The 12,844-nt window shown below is 42.3% G+C and overlaps 1 protein-coding gene across 1 annotated transcript in view; it reads right to left on the bottom strand.

Annotated features, from left to right (window-relative positions):
- APOLTP (apolipoprotein lipid transfer particle homolog) overlaps window positions 1-12,844 on the bottom strand; it is a 1,141,779-nt gene that overhangs the window by 884,759 nt on the left and 244,176 nt on the right. The window contains exon 9 of the mRNA XM_086941409.1: window positions 9,488-9,640. Within this exon, the coding sequence (XP_086797535.1) occupies window positions 9,488-9,640 (153 nt within the window). The remainder of the gene's footprint in view (window positions 1-9,487; window positions 9,641-12,844) is intronic.

Genomic DNA, 12,844 nt, shown 5'->3' with positions numbered 1-12,844 from the left:
CATGAGCCCAACTCTAATCATATTTGGGAATGCAGTGCTTTCTTGTAGAGTTTAAATAGCTGTCTGTGGATATTGCTAGGTACTGTGTTGAGCAGATTTGCTTAATTTCTCAAAACATGCTTCACATCCATATGTTACAGCTGGAAGGAATTTTCGACCAGATGTATGAAGTATACTTTCCGTCGCAAACAGCTTAATTTGCAGAATTGGGTCATTTGCAATCATACAAATGTATTTCCTTATGTACAAACTTTACTTTGCGATTTGGTGAAAAGTTACTAAATTGGAATTTGGGTTTGCGACTCGATACTGATTCGGCATTTGGAAGGGCCGTGTTTAGGCCCTCCCTTTCAAATACCGAATCATAGTGGTATGGATTAATGTATTGCGACTGCATTCTGATTGTAAAACAAACTTTTTTCCACTTTCTCAAAGGAGGTGGTAAGCCATTCACAAATGAGAAGGGGTCACCTTTGTGAATGTTGAGCAAACATTTTTTATGAGTAAGCAGTGGTCCCTTGGACCACTACCTACTCTCAAGCCATGAAACGTACACTTATTTTTTTTAACCGCATCCTATTTTCCTTCAAGGAAAGTGGGTTGAATTTAAAAAATGTTGCTACCATAGAAGGCCACCATCACTCTGATGGCTTTGATTCCTAATGGGTCACAATTTGTGACCTACCTCATTACTATTCACGAGGTAGGTCGAATTTCGACCAATAAGAACAGATCATTTGTAAACTGACCTATTAGCACCCACATCAGTTCACCAATTACCACACTGGTCGCAAAAATGCTCTTTGCAAATGGATGCATGCCTATGTACACCTGACTCTTGGTGCTTACAATCTGTAAAATTGTTTCGAGTGATGGACCCCACAAGTTCTTGAATAGGGATACAAGCAAAAACCCTAAGGTACTTGCTTTAGTTCTTATGAGAGTCTGATTTTACCACGATTATCAAATACTATGCCAAGTTATTTATAATGTAATTCTATAGCAATCTTCTTCTGGATCAGGTACCAAATGCCAGATAAATTTATTTTTGACCAAAAATTTGCTCTTTCATTTTATTCAAATTGATTGCCATCTCATTTGTTACTGTGCTGCTAGATAAGGATGTTATCAATATTTGCAACCCAACTGGAATTTTTCTAAGCAAGACAACATCTTCTTTATATAATAAGGTCAATAGTTATTGCACTGCCACATCTTGGACAAATGTGTGTTTGGGATATTAAATGCTGTTGGTGTATCTGCGATGTAAAAGTTGAAAAGAAGGAAATCCAGGACTCAATCTTATTTTAATCTATTGTTGAGCACATTTTAGCTGAGTTTGCTGTCGGCCTGCACATTCAGGTTTTGCCAGCACCGGTGGGGGGCTTATAAGAAAAATCTTGCCATGCACCTATATGTCACATATTCCTTGATGATTGACCACCACTATGACCTTTGAACTACAGGTTCCTCCTCCTCAAGTTTAGATTGATCCACCTTTCTGAGGAAACAAAGAAAAGTTGTTCCAATTTGATCCCATGCAAGGTTGCCCACTTTTTGCTAAGGAGCCAGTGGCAAGTAAATCCCACAGACATTTAGATGCACGGGCATAAAACCATACCGTGCTGATGCAGGCTCGCACCCCCAAACCTGCTCCATATTAGCCTAATAATTCCAAACTCACTTCACACTACTTGTGTATTTCTGAACAAGGCAAAATAAGCTCTTCCTTTTTACAGAGCTTGACACTGCAGTATTTTCCTTTTTGAGGCATGTTGAGTGACTAATACTGATCATGTATTCTATTATAATAACTTTTTTGAAAAACAATGGTTCAGTGGTGGCCTAAAAAAAGGTCCTCAGAAAGGAAAAAGTATAGCGAACAATTAATTAACGCTAGGGAGCTTTGGGAGTAGGTTTATATGAAAATAGTTTTTATTTTCTCTTAGTATATACAATTTTTTAACGTTTTTCAGGTGCTCAAATAAGTGATAGGGTGCAGAACGTGACATAAGTGAACATAGTGAAAAAACAGACTCTCACACAAGTCAAGTCAAGTCAAGTCAGAAATTTATATAGCGCGCTACATACCCATAGGGTCTCAAGGCGCTTGAGGAAGGGGGGGAAATTACTTGTCGAATATCCAAGTTTTAAGTTGCTTTCTGAATGCTAGGTGGTTCTGAGTAAGGCGAAGGTGAGTGGGAAGAGAGTTCCAGGTTTTGGCTGCCAGGTAGGAGAAGGATCTACCTCCCATGGTGGCTTTGTTGATGCGAGGAACAGTGGCAAGGGCTTGGTTGGAGGATCGTAGCTGACGGGAGGGGGTGTAGAAGGACAGTCGTGTGTTGAGGCATTCGGGTCCAAGTTCGTAAAGTGCTTCGTGTGCGTGGGTTAAGAGGCGGAAGGTAATCCTCTTATTTACGGGGAGCCAGTGGAGGTTTTTCAGGTGACCAGAGATGTGTTATTTACGCGGGATATCTAGTATGAGCCTGGCTGAGGCGTTCTGGATGTGTTGGAGTTTTTTCTGGAGTTTTGCGGTGGTACCGGCGTATAGGGCGTTTCCGTAGTCCAGGCGACTCGTGACCAGTGCGTGAGTGACCGTTTTTCTAGTTTCGGTGGGGATCCAGCAAAATGTTTTTTTGAGCATGCGAAGAATGTTGAAGCAAGATGATGAGACAGCGTTGACTTGTCTGGTCATTGAGAGTGAGGAGTCCAGGATGACGCCCAGGTTCCGTGCGTGGTCCGTCGGGATGGGTGCTTTTCCAAGGGCCTCTGGCCACCAAGAGTCGTCCCAGGCGGAGGGGGAGGTGCCTAAGATTAGGACTTCTGTTTTGTCTGAATTCAGTTTCAGACGGCTATGCTTCATCCACTCGGCTACTTCTTTCATTCCTTCGTGTAAGTTGTTTTTGGCGGTGTTGGGGTCCTTGGGGAGTGAGAGGATCAGTTGGGTGTCGTCAGCGTAGGAGATGATGTTGAGATTGTGTTGGCGAACGATGGCTGCGAGGGGGCTCATGTACACGTTGAAGCGGGTGGGGCTGAGTGACGATCCTTGCGGCACGCCGCAGATGACTTCAGAGGCCTCTGATTTGAATGGAGGGAGCCGGACTCTCTGAGTTCTTCCGGTGAGGAGCGAGGTGATCCATTCCAGTGCTTTTCCTTGGATTCCGATGTTACTGAGGCGCTGTAATAGGGTGCTATGGCAGACTATGTCGAAGGCAGCGGAGAGGTCAAGGAGGATGAGGGCGACTGTTTCTCCGTTGTCTAGTAGGGTTCGAATGTCGTCTGTTGCTGCGATGAGTGCGGTCTCAGTACTGTGTTTGGCTCGGAATCCGGACTGTGAGGGGTCGAGGGATTTGTTGCTTTCGAGAAAGGCGGCAAGCTGGTTGTTGACAGCTTTCTCGATGACTTTGGCCGGGAAAGGAAGGAGCGAGATGGGGCGGTAGTTTTTGAGTTTGGTGGGGTCAGCTGTGGGTTTTTTCAGAAGGGCGCTGAGTTCTGCGTGTTTCCAGCTTTCCGGGAAGGTGGCGGAGTTGAGGGAGCAGTTGATGACGTCTCGGAGGTGTGGAGCTATGATGGAGTCTGCTTTGTTGAAGATGTGGTGAGGGCATGGGTCAGTTGGGGATCCTGAGTGGATGGAGTTCATCAGGCGGATGGTGTCCTCAATGGAGATTGAGTTCCAGTCGTTAAGGATGTTCAAGGGGGGTGGAGGTCCTGCAGAAGGTTGGGTGGGTTGGTCTTCGGGTTGGTTGTCGAAGCTGTTGTGGATGTCTGCAATTTTGTTGTGGAAGAAGGAAGCTAGGGAGTCGCAGAGGACTTGAGAGGGGGTGATGTCGTTGGAGTTGGCTGATGGGTTGGTAAATTCTTTGACGATGTTGAATAACTCCTTGCTGTTGTGGGCGTTGTTATCTAGTCGGTCTTTCAAAGCGGCTTTCTTGGCAGACCGGATTAGTTGGTGGTGTATGCGGGTGGCGTTTTTGAAGGCGTCCCTGGTGTTGGAGTTTGGGTCTTTTTTCCATGCTTTCTCGAGGGAGCGACAGAGTTTCTTGGATTTCTTAAGATCATCGTTGAACCAGGAGGCGTTTTTGCTGCCTAGTTTGATTTGATGTTTTTTCAACGGTGCTAGGATGTCGGCACTTTTGGATAGCCATTGGGTGAAGTTAATGGCTGCTTGGTCGGGGTTTGAGGAGTGGACAGGAGGGATTTGAAGGAGCGATGAGGAGATCTGGTCGATGGTGAGTTTGTTCCAATTTCTACGCAGGGTGGGTTGAGGGTGGTAGTGGATTGTGGACTTATTGTAGAAAAAGTGAACGCAGCTGTGGTCCGTCCAATGAAGAGCTGTGGTGTGGCTGAATGAGACGTGTTTGCTGGAGGTGAAGATAGGATCGAGTGTGTGACCTGCAATGTGGGTGGGGGAAGAGACAAGTTGTTTGAGTCCGAGGTTTGCGAGGTTATCCAGAAGGGATATTAAGGCATTTCTACAGAGCTTTCCTTGCATCTTGTCAAGGCCTCACCGTGAACAACCCAGTTGGACCCAATTTACCAACCCAGTTGGACCCAATTTACCAAAGTATGGTTGAGGAAGGTTGTGGGTTACAGTGTCACTAATTGTATTGATGTTTAATGTTGTGTTGCCCAGAGAGCGTGCTCCGAAACTGCTGCAGCAGCAAGTAGCCAATAGTGTTCATTTGGGGCCCTATTCACCATTCGCAAAGCCATTACCACCATTCACCTATGTTTACGGCTGAAAGTGAATTTATGTTTGCCCGATGGCAATCAGCAACAGGATACCTGTCAGGTAAATGGTTCAACTGCTGTGTAACTGGACACCACGAGGGCATACAATCGCACAGCAGCAAATTTCAAGCAAACGTTCAGGAGAGGGAGTTTCAGAGTGTGGATTGCCGTCAAAGCTTGTGAAGATCCATAGACATTTTACTCTATGGGCATCACAAAGTCATTTCCCACCCTGGCAATTATGTCATAGATTCACTGCATCTAAACGCTGGATTAGCTCCTTTCTAAGGGGAGTTGACGTGGCCTAACGGCCAGAGCTGGCAATCGTAATGCTGGGGAACCAGGTTCGAATCCGGCATCAAATTAACATCCATTGGCTTTTAGCAAATCACTTAATGTCCCCGTGCCTACTAAAACAAAATTAATGAATGAATTGTGTCAAGTAACTGGTGCTCGCATAAAGCGCTACAATACCTTCGGGCCGAGCTCCTGCTATAGAAAACTGCAAAAAAAAACAGAGAGAGAACAGAATACCCCCACACTTTATTAAGGAATAAGCAGACCGTTTCCCGCTTGGGTAAACTGTTTTCGCCATGTAATTGAAAAAGAAAAACAAATGACAGTTGTTTTTGTGGAATGTAAAACATTACTTCGTCAAACAGTGCTTTTATTTTTATTGATATAATCTCAAAATGTATTGGTGAGACTATTTCTTAAAGTACATTTCACTAAACTCTCTGACTAGCTGAAGACTACAGAAAACATATGACGTGATTCTGTTTCATTGACGTGATTCTGTTTAATTAAATAGCTCGTGGCAGCTGGTCGCGGTAGACGTCACGCGCATGTCGAACGCACGGAGGGCCGAGGAGCCCATGGCCGCCTTAGCGTAAGGAGCACGAGGCCGGTTCACCTCACGTCCAATACCCACAATCAAACCCCGGGCAAGTAAGCATTTCAACATTAATGGGAGGCAATATAACCCAAGCCAGAGATCCATTTGAGTCTATTGATTGCAATTTACAACCAGTAAACGTCTCTCATTAGGCAACAGAAGATATAGAACCCAATCAATGGCCGCTGGAATTGGTTTTACTCGTCCACATTAAAGGCATTTAGGAGCATCTTTAAATGTTTCCTGTGAGCCCACAAAGGAAATCGGTGTGTGCATACGGCATTGTGTGTGCTTTTAGACTCGGTTGGCTTGTAGCCTTGTAGAAAAGAGGATGTGGCCTAACGGCTAAGGCGGTTGACCTCAAAACTGGTACCGGGTTCGAGGCTTCGCAACGACGCTCAACATCCTCTGATTCTGGGCAAATCGTTAAATCTGACTGCCTTCCAAAATGAACGTGTCGGTCTGTAACGCAACTGGTGTTCATGTAAAGTTCTCTGATACCTTCGGGTCTAGTTCGCGCTATATAAAGCTCTTAATTAAACCAAACTAAAAGATACAATAAAAAAGTGTTGGTACCGTCAGCGCATTCTTTAACTGTTGTTAAGTGTTTTCATAGAAGTGCGTACACACTTTTCCCTCAGCAAAGTTTACACTTTATGTCTTTCATTAATTTATGAAAATTACTGGTTTTGTTGCTGTCAAGAATTGTTTCCTCACTGCAAGAAAATATTCAGTACAGGGAGATTTTTTTTCACTCAAATTTGACTTCAACTGTACCATTCACAAAGTTGTTCTATGCTCAATCACAAATGTTTACACATTTTTTGTAATCTGCATGATTATTATATGCTGATTTTTTCAATGTACAGTGGCACAGTGGAGGAAAACAACAATGGGCAACAGCAAAACTCAGAAGCAACAGCGGATGTGAAATTGTGTACAAACGCTCATTTTCATTAATTAAGGGTGAGGAAATGAACAGGTGTGCAATTTGCATAAGATTCCAACGAATAGATTCACCAAACTGTCAAGCAATGCAGCACAGCAACCAGCAGCGGCGGCTCGCACAGGTAAACGCTGTGGGGTGGTGAGGCGGGGCGGGGTGGGGGTAGTAGAATTCGACGGGAATGTAAAAACAACCTAAACAAAACCACTCACCTTGCGCTCGTCGCATTGACGAAGTCGGCGGACGCAAGGTAAGTGGTTTTATTTATTTAGTTTTCACTTTAATGCAGATTTAAATAGAGCGAACTCGACCCAAAGTTATTGTAGCGCTTTACATGAGCACCAGTTACGTTACACAAAGACATATACAGGCATGGAAAGATTAAGTTATTTGCTCAGAATCACAGGATGTGGATGCGACCCTGAGGCTCGAACCCTGGTTTCCAGCACCAAGGTCGGCAATCTAGCCATCAGACCACATCCTCTCCCCGTCGTATGTCAAATTCCATTATGCCCCACACAGCCCCGCCTCACCGCCCCACAGCGTTTACCAGTACGAGCCGCCATTGCAAAGGACAAGCGAGGAAAGAGCAGGACAGTGTCATAGTTATAGAATTGTGGCAATATCCTGCTCTCTCCCTAAAATATCCTGCTCGCTCCCTAGCGCTGGCGCACATTCAGCCTACCGAGCACCATGCACACACCTTTGCACCATAGTGCAAAGGGACTGCATGAGTTCTCAGCATAGATATTGTAGTGAAAGGGTCAATATTATGCTTAGACTAACTTTAAACTTTTCCCACTTTGGATCTGTTCTGTGCAGTGCAGCTCACATGCAAAATGGGAAAAGTGAAGAGAAATAAAAGGTCTCTCATTTTTAATGTGTGCTTCAAAGTGACTTTAATTTTTGGTGTGAAACTGTCTACTGCTGTTAGCAGCTAGGGTTTTGCACCAAAAACCATCGGTGATGCTTGGGAACACCTATGTTTAAACCCATGGAGTGCCCCTTCAAGCTGACTGGTGCAAAACAGCACATTTCTCTGGTTTGCATTACTGCCAGCAAGTGCGTAGGTTCGGAGGAGTGCTTGGGGTGTTACACCCTCCAAATAAATGTATATTCCAAAAAATAGTTGGGTACAGGGGCTTTCAGTCCGGTATGGTGAGATATCTGTCGGATTTCGCCTGGAATTTTTACATACACACAGACAAAAATGCACACACAATCTCTCCCTCTGTGTTTCGAAAGTCCTCCAAAAAATTGGTTATTTTACAAAATATTGTGATGTCTCACTAAACCATCCAACCAATCCACATTCCTTTACCTTTCCACTGCCCTTTAGACCCCTTTCATGCATCCTGCTAGTCGTATAATTTATTTTAACATTATATGCCAGCGTGATTGTTGGAAAATCTGAAGCTTACCCCCCCCCCCCCCCAGTCTTACTGACCAACCTTGTGCCCTGGACTGTCAGGCAACTCTTCAGCCCAAAACAAGTTCTGGGCTAAAAAGTAGATCTAACAAAAAATATTTTGAGCAGCTTTGCATCACTTTTGTCACACAAACCCAACGCAAAAGGCTTGTAAATCTGGCCCCAAGTTCCAGATTTTGGCTTTTCTTGAGTTGTGTTTATTGAGAAAAGGTAGGTAGAAGCGATTAGGGAACTAGACCAGAAGGTAGTCTGTCTTTCCTCTTGGCTCTCAGCCTGCTCAGTAAATGGGGTTGGGTGATGAAACATGAGTGGCTTATACGCTTCTTAGAGAGAACAAAGTGAACCAGTCCAGCATACAGCAGGGAAGTCAAACTGTTGTACTCCATTGAGGACATCTGATTGGGGTGGTAGGAGTATACCTGTTCTATGCAATGTGGGAGGAGTATACCTGTTCTATGCCTTAGTTCAATATTTATCCCATATTTTTGCTTCTTATGCACATCATTTTGCTTTGTTAAGGTTTTCGTTTACACTGCTTTAACTCATTTCAAGTTTAAAAGCCTTATGAAGAATCATTGTATACATCATTAGTTGAGTGCATTCAGGCAAAATCCGACAATTGAAAATCAAGAGCCAATTATTACATTAAGTGTTGGTTGACTAAGAGACAAAATTGTTGTTGCTCTTGTTATGAATTATGTCCTTTTAAGATTTGCGATTAATGAAATGATTCAGTGCATTTCAAATTGATGAGCATGATTTTGTAAATGTTTGCTGGATGTTTTTTCTTTTTATGTTTTTCCTTTGATGTTATTTCCTTGAATGTTTTTGTAATATTTTATGGTAATTGGAAATGCACTTTGTTGATTGAATAAGATTGTAAGTGCTTTGTTGAGGTGTGTATTCTTTTACCGCGTAAAAACCTTTCTAGAGAATATTAGTTTCCATAGAGAATATATGAAGAATAGGAATAAATAAATGTACCAGACCAGATCTAATGAAATTGTTTATTTGGTCTTTGTTAAAATCATATTGTAAGTAAGTGTGAGAAGGGGGCATCTTTGTGTGTGTTGTGATACATGTTGACAGAGCAGCAAGGCACACTTTCATTGCATTTACAGAAACCGCAGTGATGGTGGTTTCTGTAATTGCAAAAGACGCTCGGAGGGCCATCGGACATCTTTAAATGCAGAGTACTCATGCCATGGTAGGAGTAAAGAACTTCTACATGACGACGGTACTAACGCTGTAATCCAACATGTAAATTAGGTCCATAGTCATAATTTATAGTAGGAAAATTACTGTCTACACTCTAATAAACACGATGGTTAATTTATCTCTTAAAAGCATTGTAATCTAAAAGGGTGATTGTGAAAAACATAGGAAATTTAACAAGCCCTAATTATTTTCTACAAATCTACAACACCTGTACCTATGTAATGCTAACCATTTCGGCAGAACATCAGTCATCAGAAAGGATATTTACCTCTGCAGAACATGGGATGCGTCTGAACGCTTCTATGGCTGCCAGTCGTATTACAGTTGGATTGCTTCCTTGAAGTGCACAAGCACTTAGAACCGGTGTTAGAAACGCTGCAGCCAAACCAGCATTTCCAACAGCTTTTAAATAGAGCTGCATCTGAAAAGATATACAAAGCACAGGGGAGTAAGAGCCTAATATATATATATCACACCCTAGATTACCTACACAAAGATATCCTTTTTTTCAACCTTAATGCTAATGGATTTTCAACATGACTTTCAATTTTAGCAAGAAACACATCTGAAGACCTATCATTCTTTAAACCAGGTTTATTGTGAAATCGCTTTTTACGTTTAATTCTACAAATGAATTGAGCCAGTCCCTAAAGATTAACAACTATTTCATCCTCTACAGTAGTCACATTTGGCAGAACTATCCGCGCTTCCTGGTTTATTGCGAAAGAGATTGAGCACAAGCCCTCAGAATGGGGATGATAGGAGTGCAATATTCTTAATTGTTTAATATATATAGCAATAATGACACTGAATTTGAGCATTTGACTGGAATATGCGTACTGTGTTTTGTTTCCATGTTTATATTTTCATGAGTCAATATTATATTTTCCAGAACCATATGACTGAGGACATACACGGAAATGTAAATTATTTTTCTTCGCATTATAGGATGTGGCAACAGAGCACAGCTTTTGTAAACCAAGGTGAGTCATAATGTGGCAATTTCGACACATAAACATGGATAAAGAGATATTTGGCAAAGTAACATTTATTTGACCTAAGAGAGTAATAAAAATAACGTCATGCGACAATATGATATTATTACATTTTAACCCCAAGACAAAGTTGCTTCTAATTCCTCCTGAGGCTTTTCCCTTTAATGCAAAGGGTCCGTGTCTGAATATGTAGATGAAAATGGTTGTCATCACATCTGTTCCAAGTTCTAAAAAATGAAAGAGGCCCCAAAACAATTTTTTTTTCAGTCTGAAAACTTGTTGCACTCTATTTATTTTAAAGTAGTTGCCTCATTGCTAGGATGGGCGCATGTGTGAAGAAGGTGTGGTCTCAAAAATAGTCAAATATTGTTTTATCAAGTTCTATTTCCCCTTTGCTGGTTTGAAGCTGTGCACTTTGGAAATTGGCCATATACACACTGATATCCATGCACTTGAAATGTTTAGAAATCAATAACATCCTCAAATCCTCATTATGAGTGGCCTTGCCACTGTGGAATCATTGCATGCACTAATGCGGTAACTGGTATGACTGTTACTGGAGATGCTTGCAATACTAGATTGCACTATTACTAGGGAATTATATATGAATCCCCTTTAGGCCCTATGCATATAAGAGTTGTATGTAGGCCTCACTGTTTTGTGGCAGAAACCAGATTCTACAGGCAAAAGAAGAGGACATGGAGACTCTGGCAAACCATAGTATGTTTTTAATGAAGCCGGCAAAGTTAGGATCCTTTCCGTTCATTAGGGTACTTCCTGCATTGTAAGGTACAATGACTTGCCATTTCAAAATGGAGGAGGAATACTTTCAGGTCAAGTTTGGATGTGACAGTATGTTAACACCTTGCCTGGCAACTGTTCATTTTGTTGAGTTTTCTTCGTGTCAGTTCATATCCAGTATGTGCTTGGCATCATCGCCCTTTGTTGTTTTTTCCTCTTCCTTCAGATTACCCTAATGTTTCCCTATTTAACCTTTGCACCTCTTCTCTGCAGTTTACTACAGCTCCAAGCTTGCTCTTGGAAACCTGCTGCTTCCATCTGCTTCTTTCCTCTCTGCCTGCTATTGGAGTGTTTGCACACACTGTGGGTGACGTCCTACACTCAGCCTTCAGAGTGAGTATTGTCAGCTACTTGGAATATAGCACATTACAACGTGATGTATTACATTGCATGCTTTTACAACACGGTTGTTACAACGACCGTGTTGTTAGTATGCAATACATTTACATCGCAAGTCATTACAACGACTTGCAGTAGGGTGCGGGCTGGATTTAGGAATAGTATTATTTATTATTCCTACTCCAGTTTGCGCAACAGTAGGGAGGGTTTTGGAATTGGAACGTGGTTATTCAATGTTTGAGCTTTGACTCACTGCTTCCCACTTTTCTACATTGGTCTGTAGGCGCCGGGAAACCTCCGGGTAGCTGTTGCACCATATGAATTTAAATGTAATAATAATAATAATTCATTTCCAATGCCTCAGCGCCCCTACAGCAAGTCATTGTAATGATTTGTAATGTAAATGCATCGCGTAGTAATGAACGCATTGCAATAGTACTGTGATGTAATGACAGCGTTGTAAACGTTGTTTCCCTCTACTTGGCACATAACTAAAATAAACTTTCTTTTTTTTAAAACACATTTTATTGGTTGTGTAACTTACATATATACAATCACGTTACATATTTGTGGCATTGATAGTGCTCTCTGTATGTCAAATATGTCCATTCGCGACATATTCTTGCTGCAATATAATTGTCTATAAACAGCCTATACAATATTTGCAACGTGTCACTTTTCTTTGGGTAGCAATCCCACGTGATTGTAGTGCATTGTCACATTAGTACAATAAATAGTCCCTAACTCCCCCCTCCCTTCCCTCCCCAGTCCCACATATGTCTATATCTTATGCTTTCTGCATCACCCGATAGATGTTCAAGTCAAATCTATGTGTGTTCATATTACCTCTTCCTGCTTATGCGTTGTTAGCTCGACTTAGGTCTCCCTTTGCATAATCGGTCATATATTCTGCTTAGGGTCTTAAACTTCTTATAATGATTTTATGGCTTCCAGCATTACATCCCATTCCATTGCTATTGGTGTTTTCTAAGCATGGGCGAATTTTGCGAATCTGGCGTTCGCGAATTTTGCGAATTTGCGAACTCGCAATCCGCAAAATCCGCGAATTCTCGCGGATTTTTTTTTTGTGTTCACAAGGATTTCTGCCAGTTCGCAAGGATTTCTGACAGTTCGCGAGGGTTTTGTAGCAGTTCGCAATCGCGAACTTACATGTCGGCTCGCAACGGTCACGATTGTGTTGTTTCTACGTCTGGTTCATCATCATAGGTTCCCAGCACCCTCTGTTTCACCCCTGCCACCCTCTGTTTTACCCATGCCACCCTCTGGTACATCAATGCCTTATGCCACCCTCTGGTTCATCATCACTGTAGATTATGGGGGAAAAAGCAAGCACACCTGCCTGCTTCAACTGACATGAATTAATTTGGGGTTGATTTATTAATGTGTCACTGTTTTAAAATTCCAGTCTGGCACCTGCATCCTTATCTGTAATTTGCTTTCTGTTGCAGTGCAATTTTTTTTTCCAGGAC

The sequence above is a fragment of the Lissotriton vulgaris genome, chromosome 10 (assembly GCF_964263255.1).
Source record: "Lissotriton vulgaris chromosome 10, aLisVul1.2, whole genome shotgun sequence".
NCBI classification, from domain to species: domain Eukaryota; kingdom Metazoa; phylum Chordata; class Amphibia; order Caudata; family Salamandridae; genus Lissotriton; species Lissotriton vulgaris.
This window is presented reverse-complemented; position numbering and strand designations above follow the sequence as displayed.